This window comes from Prinia subflava, chromosome 3 (assembly GCF_021018805.1).
Source record: "Prinia subflava isolate CZ2003 ecotype Zambia chromosome 3, Cam_Psub_1.2, whole genome shotgun sequence".
Lineage (NCBI taxonomy): Eukaryota > Metazoa > Chordata > Aves > Passeriformes > Cisticolidae > Prinia > Prinia subflava.
Genome location: NC_086249.1, coordinates 37,004,968 through 37,026,297, shown reverse-complemented (window position 1 = coordinate 37,026,297; position 21,330 = coordinate 37,004,968). Strand labels below are relative to the sequence as shown.

Below are 21,330 nucleotides of genomic sequence, written 5' to 3'. Positions count from 1 at the left end.
GCTTCTCTGTTTCCTTTAGAGCCTACAAGTTATTCAGCATGGGCAACTCATCATTTTTCCTCCCAGGTTTTTTTGCTTCTAATCTTGCTTAAGTCATGAAGAGCATCAGCGAGTATAGTTCAACTTTAAGCAATTCCTTTTTTGTCTCCATTTTTATGATATCTTTTTAAGGAGATGTTTCATGTGATCTGGCTTATTTAGCTCTTCAAGTTGTAGCTGAGGCTATGGGGGACCTAAGTGTTATGTTAGCAGTAAATAATAAGGTAGCTCTGTCTGATACTTCAAAGTCCATTGATGCTTGTGACATGGATGTGGTCAAATTCAGTATTGCTGTGGCACCAATGATCTGAAGAAGCCCGGTGCTTAAAAATCATTGTAGCAGTGGGAGAACAACTCTCTTCTAAGGCTGATGTGGTAAAGATGTGTATATGGAAGAAATGTGCTCTCCTTTGGCCCCAGTAATGTGCTGGTACTTCACACTGCCCATCAGCTGCCCAACAGTTCACCTAAAAAGACCACAAGTTAATAGGAAAGCGCTCATTCTAATGCCTGCTGAAATGTTTCAAAGCTGGTTTTCTATCCAGGGAAAAAGATCCTTTAGGCAATGTCCTTCTGCCAGCTTTCAGGAGAAAGTTTACATAAATGCACCTATTTTCTCTATGCTGTTTCAAAGCTCCTTATGTGTAATTATTCCTGTGTCTGTCTTTATTCCCTTAAGTAAAAAGAGAGGTGGAAGGCATGATTCTTCATGGCAACTAATTAAGCATGTCATGTGCTAGGTGGACATGTATGGTACCAAATGGGAACTGCAGCGCTTTGTGTTCTTTTTGTAAAGATGAAAATGTTTGACAAGCTGAAGACCTGGCTCCTAGTTCTGTGTTCTTAGCCTAACTCAGGAAGTAAAATCATTGGCCTAGTTTTTTGTATTAAGTAAAACATTTGTGCTTTTTTTAACTGTCTGTACTCTGCAGAGCACAGTCCTGTGTTAAGCTCTGTCTGTACTGATTTGGGTGATCCTGTGGTTAGGAATATAGATGAGAAACTACAAGTCATATATGGAAAAGAAAAGCAGTTCTCAGTGTTGAGACAGTCAGGAAATCAAATTTCTTTGATGCATTTTTTTTTTGTCAAAACTCTTGAAGATCCCTTTCAGTAACAGCAAGGTATCCAGCTTGGAGCTTTCAAGAGATATAATTCTGAAGTCAACAGAAGTTTGGGAAAAGAAGAGAGAATTGAATTTTGTGAGGCTTTTCGTTGTGTGTTAAGCATGTCACGCTGTGTATATATACACTGTTAATAAGAGCTGTCAGGACTCTGGACTTGACTGTGTGTGTTCATCCAGGGCTGCTGAATTACTCCCTGACTGCACCAAAATGCCTGCACAAGCTTCTGGGGTCATCTGCTCAGGCAGTGTGGTAACTGGACTGGGTTGGCCTCCTCTTGGCCAGCAGTTGCCCACACTATTGCAGCAAGTGGTGTGCTTATGCTCGTGTGACAGCCTGTGATGCGCGGCTTCAGTGTCACATCTCTTCCCTGCAAGAGTCCTCATCCTTGGAAGGTGCCAGGCAGTCAAGGGTGCAGGGGACCAAATATGTGTTGTGTTCACTCTGCCATCTGTTCTTCTGTTTTGCTCTTACAGAGACAGCTTCTAATTATCAGTGTTGTTTTCACAAACCACAGGACACTTCTGTGTCTTAAACAAGATGTGGATACATTGAACCATGTGTGTGAGGGTTACAGATTGCCCTAGAAGCTGGCTGCATTAGTGGCTGGCCATGTGCAGAGATGCTAGTACTGTATCTTCTTGATGAAAATTTGGTCGTATTAAGTTAGAGTCTAGGTTGTGGATGAAGACTACAGAATCACCCCCTTGCCCTGGATGCTGTGTTTTAATGCTGTCGTTTAACCATGGATTTAGTGAATAACTGATCTTGCTAAGAAAAGAGTGAGGAGGGGAAGGAGGAAAAATAAAGGAGTAATGTTCTCAAACAGTGTTACTTGCTTTGAGTCTAAGGTTAGAGGTTAATATCAAGTTCCTTTCTTTCAGCCTGTGTTTGGGAGTAGTGAGAATGCTATGAATGTTCTGCTCTAAGTTAATACCTAACCTGGCTTTGGACAGAGCACAGATTTAATAGTTGACCAAGAGTGAGCCAATCCCTGTCAGACTTTGAGTTGTCAATGGCTTTTCTATATAAAAGTGGTCTGACCTTTTTTTTTTTTTTTTTTTTTTTTTTTTTTTTTTTTTTTTTTTTGGTAATCGTAGTGGGAACACTGATGCTCAGTTTTCCTAGCTGTGGAGAGATTGTGGAAAACAGAAGCTCAGGTGTTTTTTTTTTTTAATGTCTAATGGTTTAGGGACTTTGCAGGCATTTTGTTCAATAGAGGCTGAACTTAAGGAAAGGGTGGGAAATAACTTGCATTTTGGTGGTGTTGTAATGGATAATTTGGGACCTCACCTCTCTTGCCTGATACGTGCAAACCCTGATTTTTCAGGTATACTGATAGTTTTGAAATTGAAAGGCTCACACTTTCACTTTAGGAAGTGAGTCCTCTACATGATTGCACCCCTGTGATGATAAATACTGCGTAAGACACCCTGCTCCGGGTTGTGTCTGCCTTGTTGTCTGTTCCAGGAGCATGCTAGGCTTTTGAACTATAACATGTAGTTGCAAATTGATCATGTATATGCATTTTGATATTAAATTCCAGGAAACATTTCACAGAGAGGGAGAAAAATCATGCAGAGTTACTAGAATTCAGAAGGAAGAAAAAAAATCTGTCAGTGCTTGTAGTGCTGCTGAAATAGCAAACTTTCTCAAATCTACTAGCTACGTATCCCTTCATCTTCCTTCCATGTCAGTGTTCGTAGTTTGTTTCTTAGGTACATGATCTTGAAAGCCGCAGTAGTTTACAACAGTAATGGAGTCCATAGCAGCTTTATTTTGTATTTCTGAGCTGTAGTTGAGTGGAGGAGCAAAGCACCCGTCAGACTCCTGAAAGGTTACCAGGAGATGCCGCTCGGTCTCTTCTCACAGGTGGTGACACGACAAGAGAAAGTGGCCTCAAGTTGCATAGGGGAGGTTTAGATTGGATATTGAAAAAAAAAAAAAAATCACTGAAATTGTGGTCAGGCCCTGGAACAGGCTGCCCAGAGAAGTGGTTGAGTTCTATCCCTGGAAGTATTTGGAAGATGTGTAGATGTGGTGCTTAGGGACATGGCTTAGTGCTGGACTTGGCAGTGCTTGGCTAATGGTTGGACTTGATGATGTTGGATGTCTTTTCCAACTTTAATGTTTCTGATTCCATGATGGCCGTGTATGTGGTATGACTGATGCTCTCACTGTATTGCTGCTCTGTTTCCAGAGGGGCTCACTCTGGCTCTTCCAACTGATCTTTTGGTTTCACCACAGGGCAGAGGCTGGCGAAATTGGCTGATGTGCTTATTAATTGACATAGTGTCAATCGTCACTTAATTTCATCATGTGTTGCAAAATTTTGTAAACAGCTCTGCTATGTGAAATGCATGCATGCTGGCTCTGTGTGCTTATCCTCAAGGTTATAAAAGGACTAATCTGTACGTTTTGCAGACTGAAATTTTTTGCTCCGTCATTAGAAAAAGACTGGTTTTTGTGTTGCATGAGAACTGCTCAGGCTGATTAGCATGGAAATGAATGTGCCTTAATCAGCTTGGGGTAAAGGAAGCTCAAAATTAATTTGATGTATTAGTTTCATTTTAAAAACATATAGCTGTTGCCACTAGTGACCATTACAGTGAAAAATGCAAAACAGTCTTTCATTCAACACTGTGTTTATGCCAACTCATCATTTTCCAAATAATTTGTTTTCCAAACTAGGTTTTCAGTATTTAATCTTTGCCCCATAAAGCAGATTGGGGGAAGGGCAGTCAAGACAGAAGCATGTAGGGAGGGATATCAAAGACGAAGAAGATGCTGACTTGAAACTTAACCCTGTGTTCCCTGGAACACTGTGTTTGTTACACTGCTTAATACCTCAATTCCATCTTATAAAGGGATTATTTCCTAGCCCTTGTCCTCTGAAGATCATTTCAGTAGCAACTGTAAAAGGCAAATGAGTTATTGAAATATGAAATGCAAGTGAGAAATTCCCCAGTGATACATATGTTTAAACACCCCACCCACAATTAGAAAAACTTTTTTTTTTTGCAGTAAAAAGATACTAAATTAATTTGTGTTCTTTCTGTTTAGAAGACTGTAAAATTCAGGGCCTTTATCTTTACAAAGAGAGCTTTATATTAAGAAAAGACATATCTAATCTATCTAAAGTGATGCAGAAGGAACTGCTTTGGTAACCATTAAATTAAAAAACTGCCCCACGTCCTGTGAGCATGTATGTAGAAGCATGATTGTGTTTTGACTTAGAGCCCTGCTAGGCATTAAAATATCCTGTTCTGGATAAGCTTAAATTTAGAGGTAATACATGTTGCTCAGAAAGTCAAGTGTGTAACTGGCACACCAGTGAGACTGAAAAACTGAGGGAAGATTTTTTTCTTATTTATTATATGGTGAAATGACACTCTGATGATGGGCGAAATAGCATGTGAAACTCTTTAAAATTAAGAAAAGACTTTAACCAGTCTGATAAATTTGGATGAGTGAAGCAGTTTGAAGGACTGCTCAGGAAAAAAAGTATGGAGAAGTGAGACTGCAAATGAAATGACAAAGGATGACAAAGCTGAGGTTGTTCTCACAGAAGCCAGTAAAGGTTTGGTAAGCCTTCTGGCTGTCTGTTCAAAAGAGATGAGGCTATAGAAAAGTTTTAGCAAGAGCTGGAAGCAAAGTCAAGGAGTGAGGATTTTAGAAGAAGGGAAGGTGTGTCAGTCAGTTCAGCATCAGATGGCCATATCAGGAGGAAGCAGGCATTCTACCTTACCAGAAAACAGGAGAGCAAAGGCCTGTGGAGTTGATTAAATTAAAGGTATTTAGCACTGCAGTAGTAAAAGAAGAGCTTTATCCTGAGAAATTTTACAACTTTTTCATGTGAACCACTTACCTTCAGTTCCCTTTACCTTGGTTGAGAGAAAGAGGCAGTTTTAAGAGGAGATGAACTGCAACCCTAAAGTACATGTCTAAAGCCAGATGAATTGCACTCTAGAAGTGCCTGTTTCTCTCTGATTGTAAATGGAGTGTGGAGTGATTAGTGCAGATAGAGATGTCTCCATTGAAGACACTTATATGGAGTTGGATGAATTCCTTTGGTGCTTTTTCTGAGCATTAAGTTATCCCATCAGTTCACCCAGTCCTGACTCCAAAAATGTAAGTACTGCACCAGAGCCAGTCCTATGAAAGTTATCAGCAGGGAAGGGAAGTTCAGAGAATTTACTAAATGTAAAGCTTCAATGCAAGGTACATTTTGAGGCAATGTCTGCTTTTGTTCACTTTTCTTCTGTGAGTTAATGTATCATTATAAGATTCTCCAATATATCTCAGGGCATCAGGACTGCAATTCAGGCCCAACCCTTGTTTGGATGACACGTGCTTGGAATCTGCAAGCTGGTGTGCATCAGGTGAAATCAACTGTGTAACTAAGAACTGCTAAATATAATGTCATGGTAGTGCTCCTTCTTTTCTGAGCATTACTTTTAGTGGTGTGTTAATTTATCTTGCTTTTTCTTCTGGGAACCAATGCGTACGCTTAGGACAATGTTATTCATATCTCTCAGCTTTCTGGGCTGTCTCTCATCTGCCTTTTCTGCAGATGAGGTCACCGAGCGTTTTTGAAGTACTGGTGTATTTTATGATAGAACAGGGTAAAATCATGTTCACTGCAATAAAGGTAAACTCTTAAGGGCCTTTTGTGTTGCATTAACAAGGCATTTCAGGGAAGTAGGATATCAATTTCATGTTTCATGTTAAAGACATTAATGTCTTTGTGTTTATGCCTGTTATGGCATGGAAGCAGAAAACAGTAATACTTGAAACAGCTTCCTTTCTTGCCTTCCTGTTTTCACAAATGAACATTAAAATTTTAAAAGCATGGGTAAGAGTGTCTTCAGAGTATTTTGTATCGAACTGGGAGTGTGGAAAGTATGCAATCTTCAACAGAAATGCTCTAGTCTCCTTGATTTTGTGCAAGGGAGCCACAAAAAAAAATCCCCAGAAAACCCAACACATGTGGCAGAACACAGGACAGACAGCTGACAATCAGTATCAAACTGTGCCTGGCTTAGGTAGGGAAGAGCTTTTGGGACTACCTCTCTTCATGGCCTTGTAAGTTTGGATATAAACTGATCTCTTAAAAATTACCTAATCTTTGTCTCTCTATATATCTTATGAATAAAAGCACTCTGGTAGGATTTACTTACTTTATTTTTATTGATCGTGTATCTTTTTATAAACAACTGATAGTCTCATTTGCTAGTTCTGTAGCAGAATCCTGGCCTTATTTGGTCCTTTAGACTGGAATGCAATAAATGAAACAAATTATTTTCTGATATACTGCATTCTCATTTCACATCTGGGCTTATGTCCGTATGTTTTGAAGCATCTGCAGTGATGCAGCTGTAGTTTAAGGGCCTTGTGTGAGAATTATTATTTACAGTTGTCATCAGTTGCTGTCATACATCTGTAATAAATCTGTAACTGCAATAAATGCAGGTGTGCATAGGGACAGAATTAGGAAAGCTGTTTATCACTTCCTACTGACAAGATCTTGTGGAGTGTAGCTGACTGGTGTGACACAGGGATCCTTGTGCTGATCGTGTGCTTCCTATCATATTTGTGGCTGCATCCATCCTGATATATTAGATGGACTCTGGGAATAAGAGGGATAGCCTTGTAGACTGCACAAAGTGTGCAGTAAAAGAATTGATTGTTTTAAAGCAGTTGAAGTGCATTAAAAATTTAAGTTGAAGTTCTGTTGCTTTGCTTAGTTAAAATTGATGGTTTCATGTTTCTACTTTTGAGGTTTTAAATAACTTTGGTACCAAAAGGAGTTTCTAAATAAAATGTTTGATACTTATTTTAAAATATCACCACTTCACTGTTGGTTTGGGGGTTTTTTGTTGGTTGGTTTTTGTTTGGGTTTGTTTTTTTTGTGAAACTTCCATTGGGACCTGGTCTGCAGAAGTCAGTGGGAAGCCACTGACATCCTCATTGGAAACCATCTGTGTTACTGCTCTGTGCTGTGTCCTGTGCTATTTTTGCACGAGCCCGCTCAAAGTTCAGAAGGGACCTTTAAGTATTTCCTGATATAACAATACAGTGTGTTGTTACCTGAAAACTACTCGCCCCCTGTCTCCTTTCACTGTTTCCGTATGAATTTAAGTAACCTAAGGATAATTAGGTCCATATCTTTCTGAGAATCCCTTGGTCTGGGCTGCATTTCTCTCCCAGCTTCTTCACAAGGTGTGGTTCTTTGTGCCCTCTCTTGCTTCTACCCATCCTGTTACAGAGGAGACAATGTGATTCGAAGGCATCAGTCATCTTCTTCAGGATGGATCCATGGACACTTTATATTGCACAGCCAGATGCTGAATGATAGACACTTTATGAAGGTGAAGTCTTGACCTCAGGCTCTCCTGTAGCCTGTGTAGGCTAAATTCAGATTGTCAGGGAAGGAGTTCAAGCAAGAATCTGAAGACTTGATCTTATCAGATTGTAGCTATCGCTACAGTTGTGGTACTTGAAACCTGACTTCTTTTTTTCCTCAAGTATGTTTAAAGGAGAGAGTCAATCTGTTGTCAAAGACATTTTTGAGCAGAGGAAATAAAAACTTCTGTATAAAGGAAAATATTTCAGTGAACTCTTGAGTGGCACTCAAAGAACCTTTATAAGAAGCACTGCTGTCTGGCCAGGGAATGAATACAAGAGTAAGCTGAAGATTTTGATGCAACTGATGCTTTATTCATATCTTAATTCTTATTTGGGTGTATATCCAGGCAAGGCTTACTTCCTGATCCTGTTGCAGTGAGCTCTGCAGTGAAAGCCAGGGATCTTCCATCTAATAATACATACCAGTTCTGTCACTGCAGAATTGTTTTTGCAAAGAAGTTAGTTCTTTCCTTGTGCTTTTTACTTTGAACTCGTGTATTTGTCCATAATCTTTGTGAACTTGGCTATACCTGGGGGAGCTGTAGTTCAATAGTATCCTGTGCTATAATCTTCAGTTCTTCCTGTAGACAGCTTATCAAATGTGCAGAATTGTACCACAGCTCTGATCATCTGGCTAAGTGGATTAATGTCACCTAATGCAGTCAGTTGGTGCCAAACAGATTATAAGGAGGCTGAGTCAGTGAGTTGGGAGAGGAGAGGTGTAAAACCCCTCAGGAAATCAGTAATCATCTCAATTTGCAGCTTTTGTAGCTCATGTACTGTGTGCAGCAACAAAATATGTTTTCTGGAGTTGCGGGCTGTACTTGCTGTTGAAGTGTCAAAGAGGATGCATTTTATAGAGCTACAGTTTAGGAGAAACAAGTACAATCAAGTAACACTTTGCACTGAAATCTTGTCTTAGATTTCATCTTCTTAAACCAAGTCCATAAATATTTGTGCTATTTAAAATGCACATGTAGCATTTCTGGTAGTTTGTTTAGGCTTACTAAGCATATAGGGATGTTAAACATTCACTGCATGCTACGTAACTGTGGCTATAATTAAGTTCATTTGGTCAAGACAATGAAAGCATACTCTGTGTACATTATGTAGCTGATAAATGCATTTTTATAGAGACATTTCCTTGACTTGCCAAATAATGGACCGCTAATGGCAAAGTTGACTTAAAATCTGAAACCACACCTACACTGTAGGCACAGAAGTGAACACAGGCTGCATTAGCTTGCTTGACATGTCCCAGCTAAACTGCGCTAGAACAAGCTTGAGCATCACTGCCACATTCTGGTCATGTCTGAAGTGTCTGTAGACAAGCTGCTGGTTTAAACTACAGAGTCCGAGATGCTGTTCACATTTGTCTTTTTTTCTTCCCCTGCTCTTGTAAGCATATTTGAAAACAGGGCTCTTCTTAGGTATTTCTATTGCTATGTAACTGAAAAGTAATTGAACACAAGTTGAAATTCCAAGAGAAGTGTATGTCTGAGAAGGCTGTTAGCATGTGCAGTACTTTGCTGTGAAGAAATAATTGCATGAGGGGACTGCCAAAAGTATATGGTGCTGTGTACTGGAGGTGCCCCTGGGGCTGGTAATGGAGGTCTGTGCACTTATCAATCCAAATCCTCCACAGCTGGCCCCAAGTCCCTCTGGAGTTCCCATTTTATGGCTTGAAGTCCCTTTGACTCCTTGCTCATGGCTTAGTATTTTATGTGAGTGTTGGGGGAGAGGGAGAAATGTGTGTGTGTGCATGTATGAGAGAAAAGTTAAAATTTGGTGTGGATGATACTCAGAGCTGATTTGTAATTAAAACCCAACACCTTTTGTGCTCCATAGGGTTGGTGTGTTGGGGTTTTGTGTTGGTCATTTAACTGTGCCTCTACAGTGCCAAGTGGTGTTTTCACTGCCAGGTAGTGGAGTGCTTAATAGATCTATCCAATCGTATTAAGTAAATTTTATGGTTTAGTCAACTTTTTCCTGTATGTGGTTTTTAGGAACAGGACAGCTGCTAGATTCTCACGTGGTTTAGTTCACATGTGAAGTTTAAGCTTAGCAAGTTTCTTTTTCCCCAAATTACTTATCTAGTTATTTTAAGAGTGGTTTACTAATAAAACACTTATTTAAATATTCACTAAACAAAACTAAGGCCATAAAGCATAATGCTGAACAAGATAACTCTGCCTTTTTTGATCAGCAGTGATCCTGGGTGTATTAAATGGCTATTTAAGTTGCTCATGCAAGATGTAAACTCTGTTTAAAACAAAAACGCCATGTAAAAAACCTCTGTCTCTTCTACATCCCAAACTCCCTACTCTCCCCTTGTTTTAATAGTAAAGCTTTGAGATATCGGTTACATTATTTTTTTGAGTGGTATGTGACTGACTTGAGATGTGGAAAAGTTTTGTCTAAAGCTTTATTTAAGGAAATACAAAATAATTTGGAACTTTAACTAAAACTGATGGTGAAAGGAATTAGTGTTGTTTGTACAGATGGTGTTAGAATGGAAATATTTAATCTACATGTAGGTATTTCCAAAATACTTCATATGATTTGGTAACCTGATCTACCTTTTCCATGACAAAAGGGCATTTTGGATATCTTACCTAATTTAGAAACTTAGTCCTGAGTGTTTTCCCACTTTTGCCTCATTTAGACTAGTTCAGTTCTGAATTCCATGAATTTTTATTGACTGAAACTGATACAAAATGAGCGAAGAATCAGGTTAAAGTAACTGCCAATAAATCTGATAGGAGTATTCAGATATTATGGAGTCAATCTTTTGTTTTTGAGTTGGAATTGAGTAACATCATTGCTGCAGCCTGAGTTGCACCAGCACACAAGACATGTGAGATCAGGAAGTGGCCTTATGCTTTCTGATCTGACCTGCATAGTCCGAGACTGGAAAGATGGCTTGGCAAATGGGGAGGTTAGCTGGAGGAGGGAATAGAATCATTAAGGTTGGAAAAGTCCTTCAAGATAATTATGACTTACAAGTCTACCAGTAAACGATGTCCTTCAGTGCTGCATCTACACGACTTTTAAACACCTCTGTGGACTGTGACTCCACCACTTCCCTGGGCAGCCTGTTTCAATACTGGTCAACCCTTTCCCTTAATTTTTTTCCTCATATCCAATCTAAACCTCCCCTGGCACAATGTGAGGCCATTTCCTTTTGTACTTACCATCTTTTACTTGGGTCAAGACACCTCCCCTTTGGTACCATCTCCTTTGTGGTGGTTGTAGAGGGTGATTAGGTATGTACCCCTGCCTCTTTTTCTCCAGGCTGAACAAACAGAGCTCCCCCAGCTGCTCCTCACAGCACTTGTGCTCCAGACCCTTCCCCAGCTCCGCTGCCCTTCTCTGGACACGCTCCAGCCCCTCAAGGTCTTTCTTGCAGTGAGGGCCAGAACTGAGCACAGCATTGGAGGAGTGGCCTCAGCAGTGCCCAGCACAGGGGGACGGTCACTGCCCTGCTCCTGCTGCCCACACCATGGCTGAGCCAGGCCAGGATACCATCGGCCTTCTTGGCCCCCTGGGCACAGCCTGGGTCATGTTCAGCTGTGCTGACCAGCACCCCCAGGTCCTTTTCTTCTGGGCAGCTTCTCTGCCAGTAATGCTGCCCGGGGTTGTTGTGACTCCAGTGCAGGATCCAGCACTTGACCTTGCTGAACATCATACAACTGCCCTTGGTCCATCAATTCCACCTGTCCAGATCCTTCTGCAGGGCTTCACTGCCCTCCAGCTGATCACTATTCTCACCCAACTTGGTGTCATCTGCAAACTGACTTCGGGTGTACTCAGTCCCCTCATGGAGATCATTGATAAAGATGTTAAACGGAAGTGGTTTAATAATGAAGTAAGCCTGCAGTATCTTTTGCAAATCATTGAAAATGTCTCTGAATGTGTTTGTGGTCTTTCTCCTTCTGGATGGTGATGACAGGAGGCAGGGAGGCCTGCACTGTTAATCTGTAAACTGTCATAGCTGAAGGGGAAACTCACTTCGGTGTTCCCAATATAACATCACCGGTGTTATGCCAGTTAGGAGGGGCTGGGTAAGGAAAGCAAAGCTTTGAAACCTTTCATATAGATTTGGTCTCTTTTGCATCAGCTATCAGCAAGTAGGTAAAAGTGAAACTATTTTTAAAGCTATTTTTTCTTCTGAAATAGTTTGGCACAGGTTCTGAAGCTTAGTTGTTGAATAAAGGAACTTCCCAGCAACTGCCTTTGATTACTTCTAAATGTAGGTTACAGCTGTTCTTTTGGGAAAGGCACATAGCTCAGCATGTGAGAAACTGACACCTTTTTCTCTCCTTTTCAGAGTATCTCCTCTACAGAAGTCTGAAATAGTAGACATGGTCAAGAAACACGTCAATGCCATAACACTTGCCATTGGGGATGGTGCCAATGACGTAGGAATGATCCAGACAGCTCACGTTGGAGTGGGGATCAGTGGCAATGAGGGCATGCAGGCAACCAATTGCTCGGATTATGCCATTGCACAGGTCAGATGCAAGAATGAACAACTGCCATAGCATCCTGTGAGAAATGCACTGTGCAGCCATGTAGTGCTCGAATGGCTTCTTCTAGCCTTCAAGCTAGAAGCAGGTCTGACTGTTTCCTTTTCCAGCTGCCTAGAACATATTTTGGATATATTTTGGGTATTTGTTATGATATTGTATTCTTCAGAGCAAAGCTCCACCTCTCTTCAAAGTTTTGGTTTCCTGCTGACAACTCTTGGTACAATATCTTGGTTCTTCAGTAATTGGGAGAAGCAATTTCTGTGATGAATGTGTTACTACACTTTTAAGTAACAGATCTGTCCTGGTGCAAACACTTCTTTTACTATGGGTAGGTACTATTGTGTGTGGGAGGATTTGGCTGTTTGGCAGTTCTTAATTTGAGGTGTCTCCTCTATCTTTATTTCCCCCTGCCCCCCGTGTTGCATCCAATAATTGATCACAGTTCTACAGAGCTGGCCAGCATTTTCATTTTACATATGTTATTTTGAACATTATTTGAGTGAGTGCTCCTAAACTAGTTCGTCAAATTCAGAACTGATTACTTCAGCTAAAACATGAGTTTAAGGCCTTTTTTATTTGTTTTGCTGAAGAAACCGCAATGTAGAATCAAGACTTGGAAAGAAAAATCAGAAAGGAAAAAGATGCTTCAATTGCTGAGTATCCTCTGAATACTTTTTACACCTGAGGTTCTCTATGTGTTTGAGACAAACAGGGCAAAACCACATTGAGCTGACAGGAAGCAGAGACAATCCCTTGTCTCCTCAGTGACCGGAGCTTCAGCTGATGTTCCCTTCTGGCAGAGTGTAGTCAGATTTGTTCTACCAAGTGACATGAATATTGCCATCTTTTGATAGCTTCCAGAAGCAGATGAGGTTTTGAAAAGGCAGGGATAATGCTGCTGTATGCACAGATAAGTGTTTATTGTGTTAACTCTACTTAGAAGCAAAGTGGCAGTCTTGTATTGCTGCTCTGTTCTGGCCTCTGATGAAGAACACTCAGTTTCAGGTTTGAATAACTGAGACCTTTCACAAGATAGATCTCTCTATTTTGAGAATTTTAGGCAGTTTTACCAAGTTTTTCTGTTATAAACAGTAGCATATTCCAAATATATACCAGTATAGGAGCTGCCATAGTCATTGTCTCTGGTATCCTGTAATGAGTTTTACATTTTTAGTTTCAGTGGATTATATATAGCTTCTGCTGTGTAACTTAATGGAATGCTCTTTACTTGGACTTCCTCAGATAATTTATTACTTCTGCTTTAGTAACTAAGCATAAACAGCAAGAGTTTTGTCCGTAGAAGGCCCTACATATGTAATTTCTTCTGTGTTGCAGAAGCGTTGAATCTGGAGAAGTAATTCCACGTTCATGTGTTGCTTTTGCACTAACAAAACCCCCTGTATTTCAGTTTAGTGTTAGAACATGGAAGTTGCTCTTGGTTTAAATTCCAGACAGCGAGTTACTGACAATAATGATGAATCTTTTTAGTTCAGTATGAAATAAAACCTGGTGACACCAGCACAGAATTGCAGCTTTCAAAAATTAGTGAAACACTGTGGAACTGTGTTTTTTGTGATTGTGTAGAAAAACTTTGTACTGATTAAATTAGAAAACATGCAAAAAAGAAAAAAAATCCCTCTAGTAGAGGAGACTAAGATTGTGTGGTAGTATGTGCTTAAAAAAAAGTAAATTAGTGTTCAAAAGAAAAACTTGATCTCCGTGGAGTGTATTTCTTTCAGTGAAGACATATAACTCCCACTAAAACATTACTGTATGTGCATGCCTTGAAGGCAGAGTATGTTCTTATTGAGTAATTTAAGACGACCACTGTAATGTAGCATCTCATGTTCAAATGCTATTTCAAATGCAGTGCTGCCAGAAGCAGGCACTTGGAGAAGAGAGAGTTTCTATATAGGCTCATTTGGGATTCCAGGGAGAATCAAAGCATAAACCAAACAAAAATAAAAAGCCAACTTGTGTCTGACTCCACTTGAAATAGCTTCCACAGGTGCAAGGAGCATCTGTTTGAAACATCCTTTTCCCTTGAAATGATATTGCACCAGTGACCTCCATTTAGAGAATTCCCAAATCAAATGACCTAACTAGTTAGAGAGACAGTAGTAGACTTTAATAACTTTTTTTCCTCAGTAAATAGCTTTATCATCCAGAGAACATCTGGTGTCTAGGGGCTGTTTCCTTTTCTTAATTAAGGAAGCTTCTTTCTTCTACAAATGTTCTTGTTTCAGTTTTCTTCTTTGGAAAAATTGGCTTGTTTTGTGGATGCTTTTTCACTGTCTTAAACACCCCCCAACATGGCATCACCTCATCCTTCAGTCAAGATAGATTCTAGAAGATAATCTCTGTATGGAAGAGGCTATGCTAGGATGGATACAGAGACAACTGTAAAAACTTCCACAGACTGTTTCACAGGTAGACTGGCCAGATGGTTGTAATGTTCCCTGCTGATTCAAAATGCTGTAAGTACAGGAGCTTCCAAACAAGGACAGTGTCTTGGTAGAGCCCCTGTCTGTACTGCTCTGTGCCAGTAGCTGTGCATTTGCACAACATCAGCATCAAAGCAAATTTAAATCTTTGCCATGTCTTAAAGGGACTCTTCACGGGTGTGAGCAGGTTCAGAGTGTTCTTTAGGCTCTGAGTATCTTCCTCTCGTTTTCATGAGAGCACAGACAAGAGCAATTAGTGGTAGGATTTTGTTGCCTTGAGCTTTCAAGAAGGCCACATCCAAGATGGTTGCTCGTTAGATTTGGCAGAGAGCGGTTCTCAGGTTGTATCTGACTATTCTCCACAAGAGCTTTGGGATTACTTATAAGGACATTGTGACGAGTTTCCCATCACCTTGGTGGTGTTTTGTTAGTTATTTTGATGAGGAAAGTTGTAGTTCTCCTGCATATTAACTTGAGGCATTAGGGGTCTAACAGGTCAGCTACTCCCTCGGGGGCGTTCCAGTTATTGCTCTTGCTCAAATTAAGCAGAGAACAGTGAAGCCTGGTTCACTTTTGTTTTCTCTCCTTCTCTGCTGGTGTATTGTAACAGATCTGAGTTGCTGATGCATGGGAGAGAGGCTGTCCTTACAGGATTTGTGGTTCAGTGATTTCATTGCTGGAAAACATGGGAGCAGAGCTGCCTCATGACAGTCCTAACTCATTACTGTAGCTTTCAATTTCAAATAAATTTTGGTTAAAATAAATGATCTAGAATCTAAATTTAGGAAGTCATGATTTTCCTGTCAAGTCACTTTGTGGAAAAGGAAGCAAAGCAAATAATTACCCTACTGTCTAAGATCCCTTTAGATACACGCATACTAAACAGTAAATACAGTCATCACTTTGAGCTGTGGGTGACTGGGCAAAAGAGGAATGCTGCAGGTCACAAAAAGGTTCATTAACAAAGCCAAGACTAGAAAATTATGCCTTTCCCAGTCTGGATTACAACACTGGCTCCATAAAAGCCCATTTTCAAATGTTCTGAATTTGAGCTTCATCTGAGGTTCAAACTCTAGTGTTAAAAGGTACACAATTATACAAGATTCTTTTACTCACCCTTTTTGGCAAGTGCTGCTTTATACAATATTTTATGTTACACACAGTCACATACATTTTGTGGGCAGAAAATGTTAATGTGTCAAATGCATCTTTTGTTTTCCTCTTGTGTATTTTATTTCAGCTCAAGAGAGTTTTGATTGTTAGGTTTGTCATTTTACACAGGGAAAGGAGATGCTGAACCTTTTAATCCCTCATCATTGATTTATCATCAGGAGGATGATAACAATTGAAGACTTTTCACCATTTAAACCTTCAGAAGTTACGCTACAAAAAAGACTGTAGCTTTAAGTATTTTAAGAGTTGTTTTTTTGCATACATGTTCTGTTGTTTAAATATTGCACTTGAACAGCTTTCAGGGCTGATTTGAGGGGTTTTTTTTCCATGAGGACAGGTGTTTACTTTCAACCAGTTTTCTTCGTATATGTAAATACTTCTTTTCTGTCTTTCAGTTTTCCTACTTGGAGAAGCTATTGTTGGTCCATGGTGCTTGGAGTTACAATCGAGTTACCAAATGCATACTGTACTGCTTCTACAAAAATGTGGTTTTGTATATTATTGAGGTAAGAGTAACTAAATGGATGGGTCTTACTGGTGCTTATTCCTTACATCATCTCTTGTAAGTAGAAAAGCTCACCCAAATGGATTGAGCAAGAAGGACTGCCATTTTTTTCCATGTTTAACAATTTAAAATTCACTTTCCTTCCTCAAATCAGTTCACTTGAATCTTTTAAAGTCTGTAAAGGAAAACCAAAGGTTTTCAGTACTGTGAAGCTTTGGATATGCGATGTCAGAGGCATTCCTTCTGTGCAAACACTCTTGTTGATAGCATCTTTGTATTCATGGAGAATTTCACTTAGTACTTATATTTGTAAAATCTTGAATTTGGGGGTAAATTTAAATGAAAAGTTCATTTAATAGCGTTTAATAGGCAAATTATAAACTATGAAAAACTGTAGCTGTTCCTTCCAGGTTACAGAAATCATAGGCTATCTGGAACTGAAATTAGTTTGCTTTGTTTTTTGGAAAGAGAGAACATAAATTTGTGAATGACATTCTTTTACAAAATGAATCAGGTTATCTGATTTAATAATTAAATTAATAAATAACCTAATTTAAAATAACTGCATTTTGAAAATAATTGGGTGGAAGATGTCAAGTACTGAAACTGTTTTTTAAAGAGGGATGAATACTGTTACTACCATTCCATTTGGGTGTGCTTAAGATAGGAGTGTAGTTCTCGTGCTGCAGAATATAATGTTGAATTTAGGAGGGAGGATGTATCAGGAAGGGATTTTTGTAATGTGCTGTTGTCTAGTTAGAAATACTCAAGGAACTTGAAGTCAGTGGTTGGATCAGTTGGGTATTAAGTGATCACTTGGTCCAGCAATTTCCACAATGTTGATCACTTTTACTAATATATGTGCATATATATTAGATTTTCTAATTCTTTGTACAGTTGAGCAGCTAGGAATGAGGGTAATAGAAAATTGCAACATTTATAATTAGGCAGGTAGCTATATCAATTCGAGGAGATAGTGGGTGAGTAATATTTTGCTATTCAGTAAGTCATATAATGGTCAATATTCCTGACTCCATCAGGGTTTGATCATCTTCTGTGTATGACATTAGGGAACAAATATTGTCCATTAACTTGTTCCACTTTTCCTGTGCTATTTCTGAATTATCTGTTAAAATTTCAACACTCATTAGTCTGCTTGCAAGAGAGTTATCCTGTACATCCTGTTTTTAGTAATGGTTTTTACATGCTATTGGAGATGATAACAATATTTGTTATTGTGCAGAGAAAATATAAATAGCTTTAAAAAGAGCTCTTCTAGTGTGTTTCTTACTGAGCATGGCTGGTTATTGCTGGGGTTTTGCCTGAACTTTTCAGAGAATAGCTTCATGATTTCCTGCTAGGATTCTTTTCTCAATTTGAAAATTAGTTTTGGGATTCCTGCTTCTAGCTTGTTATAGTACAATGTGTCTTTGTTTCTTTTACCATAGTCTGACAAGTCAATTGAGTTCGGCATCAAATGGTGTATGGCAAAACTATGCCTTCCCATATAAGCAGCTGTGCAAGGGGTTGAATACAAGTGGAGTTCTCTGGGACCTCCATCCTGACGTAGCTCAATTACTTTACCCAGGGTGGAATTTTATTAGCCAGATATCTCTATATGATACATAAAATCCAAGTCTGCTTTGAGAATATGAGGTCAGAGGTTCTCTCCATTGTCTTAGACTGTGTTCACTTCTTTCTGAAAACTGTCCTGAGCCAAATGAGCTGTTGTGCCTCCTGATGTCCATGACTGAGGATGAGTCAGTTCCATCCAACACCTGAGCATTGAAATATGTCTCACAAGATGCAGTCCTGCACCTCAGTTACCTCTCTCTGCTTGTGCTACACAGAAGTTGGGAGCAAGTTTAAGGCTTTAAGGCAGGTGATGTGACAGAAATAATTTTGTTGTCCTGCAGCAATGGGAAGAGCTCAATTTGGTTTTCCCTGGTGAGTTTCCTTTACTAGCAGCCTTAAGGAACTTACCCTCCAAAACTGTGTAAAACTGACCAAATTTCCTGGAAACCCAAGAGACGCCAGTTTTGGTATCCTAGGGATACAGGGTAGAGAGAGGAGATCTTTAATTCCCTCCTTAGCTTTACACAAAGAAAGAGAGGTTGTTTTGTGTATGTGCTGTGAGGCTTGGCAGTGCTGATAACTTTGTGATATGGAATGATGCTCGTGAAAGAGATGCTCCACAAGGGAATAAATCCTCCAACTTGAGAGAAGGTAGTTAAATGCCTGGCACTTCTACACTGTTACTTGTGTATATGATGTGTTCTTGATTGTTTCCCAGTGCTCTGGACAAGTTTAATATTTACCCATACTTTCTGCTTGGATATGTGGTGAATGGGGAATATCCTTTTAGCATTGTAATGAAACAGGGATTTGAACTTGAGCTACTTTCTAAGTATCTTCGGAAGGATTGTACTAAGTAAATATTTATACAGTTGAATGAAAAAGTACATCCTGAATATGACTGCCAGTTATACCTTTGTTACTGTATCTGTTTTATTGCACTGGAGTTTTAACACCTGAGGAATAGATAGAAGGCTTACTGAGCCTTATGTAAATGGCTTTTGCAGCAGAGAGGCACTGAGGCTATCATAACTTTTATTCCCTGATACTTGGCAAATACCAGAGAAAAGGAAGAAGTGATGGTCTGGCTTGGCAGCAGCACATCTGGACAGAACTTGCAGAGGTGTGCAAGTTTAAGGCATTAGGATTTAACTTAGTTAAACAGTGGTAAATGCTTGAGAAGAGCATATTGCCATCTCTTTTCCAGCCATCCCAGTGTTGGTATTCTAAAACCCCTCATACATTAGAAGTTTATCTTGATACCATTTATGTACACTTATACCTGGAGGATCCAAAGGGTTGTATCTCTGAAACAATAAATTTACCAGCTTTTTTTTTCGAGTTCTGGGTTAAAATACAGAATTTGGGGGTTTCTGAAAAGTATACTCAGTTGTCATCATGGGCTTTACTCCTAGGAGATGCTGTGGGGTTAAGGCTGGTGCTTACCTTTCTGCAATGGCTGATTCTTTGTGGAGAGACGAGGACCCAGGAACTGTTTTCAGCTTTGATGACTAAAATGTGTGCCCATATTGGGATAGTTCCATGCAGCTGGAGAGGTGGTATAGCAGACAGCAGGTCTTGTGGTTTAGTGATGGCAGGGGCAATAGAGATACGAGTGTGTTTCCCCTCTCTCTTGAAAAGGCCCTCCTTGTATTTTTCAAGAGATGAATTTTAAGTCATCAGAGTAATAAATTTTAGTGAAATCTGAGAAGATTTTGTCTTGGCTTAATAGCTGGAAACTCTATGATCTTCTCCTTTCTCTAGCCTGGTCTCTCCTTTACCGTTTCTTCATCACTGTTCTCCTGACATTCTCTTGATTTCTCTGCTTGATTTTTGAAAGTACGAAGCTAAGTGAAGTATAGATAAAAAGCACAACGCAAAGCAGATCGTAGAAATTCAAGTCCTTTTGGTGTGATTCTTAGCCCGATTCCTGAACCCTTGTATATCAATATTTCCAAGGTGTGTCAGGGTATAAAGTTGAGGTTCCCTTCCTTATGGACTCACCTGTCAAAAGGGGTGCAGAATCTAGCCTTTCTGTCCACAGAGCTGTGTGATAGATTAATTGCTGCTTCTTCCCCACTCTTGACTATCCATGCTGAGTCTGTCCTAAGAGTGGCAGGGGAATCTACATGGAAAGCTACCAAGATGGCTGCAGGGATGAAATACAAAGATAAAGCCCTCTCTTTGGTGTTCATTCCTGTATTTCCCATGTCTGCATGCACTAGCAGTGTGCACTAAATCCATTTCTAAGGAAAGCAAACCTTTCAGCATCGTCCTGAGGCAGATGATCAGTGACAGGGTTTCACCTTTTAAAGATTTGACAGACAAGTACCTGGACATACTCACAAAATACCATTTTGTTCAACTCCTTATGTAGCTGGCTTCAAACTGAGTAGTGAAACAAAAGATCTGTTTCCCATCTGTTGAGCAGATATGTTTAACTGGAGATGATACAAAGTTGTCCTGTTGACATCAGAGCTTTGAAATATAGCTGATTTCAAATGTAGAATACAGGAATGTTGCTTTCAAGTCATGCTCGGAGAAGTAGAAACACAGCAAGATCAAAGGTGGTATCAGAAATATCAGGTAGGAGTTAAAGACCTTTGGGAATGGTTCTGTGGAAACGGTAGCACGGAAGATAGCTTTCAGGCCAACTCAGTGTGCAGGAAAAATATGCTCAATAATTCACTGGAGCATGTTTATTTTCTGAAACATACTTAATATGAAGCAGTTCTGTATTATATATTGCTGAATGAGTCAGGAGTGGGAATAGATGGCCCCTTGTCAAGGTCTGGCAGTGTAGGGCCGTGACAGAGAAATGAATGGCAAGCGGGAAGGGGAGAGTATAATGTACATACCTTGGTTGCTGCATAGTTTTAATTTCTGCTTTAAAAATCCAGAGATAAATTGTAAGCCTAGATTAGAAAGCTGTTTCTTTGTAGATGCTGAAATGGAAGTCTGAATAGATGATCAGTGTTAAATAAACAAGATAAACATACTAAATAACGAAACACTAAGATCCTAATTTTTCTTCTAGAGCTGAATTTCCAAGTTTCAAAGGCTCTGAGTAAACACAATACCTAGATAAACTTGCTTTTAAATAAGAGGTGATTTTGTGAGTCAACAAGGTCTGGCAATGAGAGCTGTTAAGTGCTCCACACACTCTTAGTGGTTACCACTTCAGATGAGCTGATAGCACAGGCTGCAAAAGCACACATGAAATGTTGCTGCATGAGACCTTGCATTTGTTTTTCCTGTTTTCTTGCTTTCCCGTCAAACAAAGCAGGTATTTTAAAAAATATGGAAAGCAGGCATGGCAATTTCAACTCTCTTCTCCAAATGCTAGGCAAAAATGAGTGTATCTCTTATGGTACAAAAAAATATACAGCTGTAATGCTTCTGTGTGCTTATCCCTGATTTATATGATCTGACTTTTACCTACATCTCTGTGCTTTCTGTTTCCAATTGACTTTGCCACTCTTAGGTTACAGCCAGGCAATAGAAAACCTTAAGCATGGGGATTTTTGCAT

At 39.6% G+C, this 21,330-nt stretch overlaps 1 protein-coding gene across 3 annotated transcripts in view; it reads left to right on the top strand.

Annotated features, from left to right (window-relative positions):
- ATP8A2 (ATPase phospholipid transporting 8A2) overlaps nt 1-21,330 on the top strand; it is a 280,952-nt gene that overhangs the window by 120,419 nt on the left and 139,203 nt on the right. For all 3 annotated transcript variants that reach the window (XM_063394699.1, XM_063394698.1, XM_063394700.1), the window contains 2 exons: nt 11,902-12,085; nt 16,116-16,226. In XM_063394699.1, the coding sequence (XP_063250769.1) occupies nt 11,902-12,085; nt 16,116-16,226 (295 nt within the window). The remainder of the gene's footprint in view (nt 1-11,901; nt 12,086-16,115; nt 16,227-21,330) is intronic.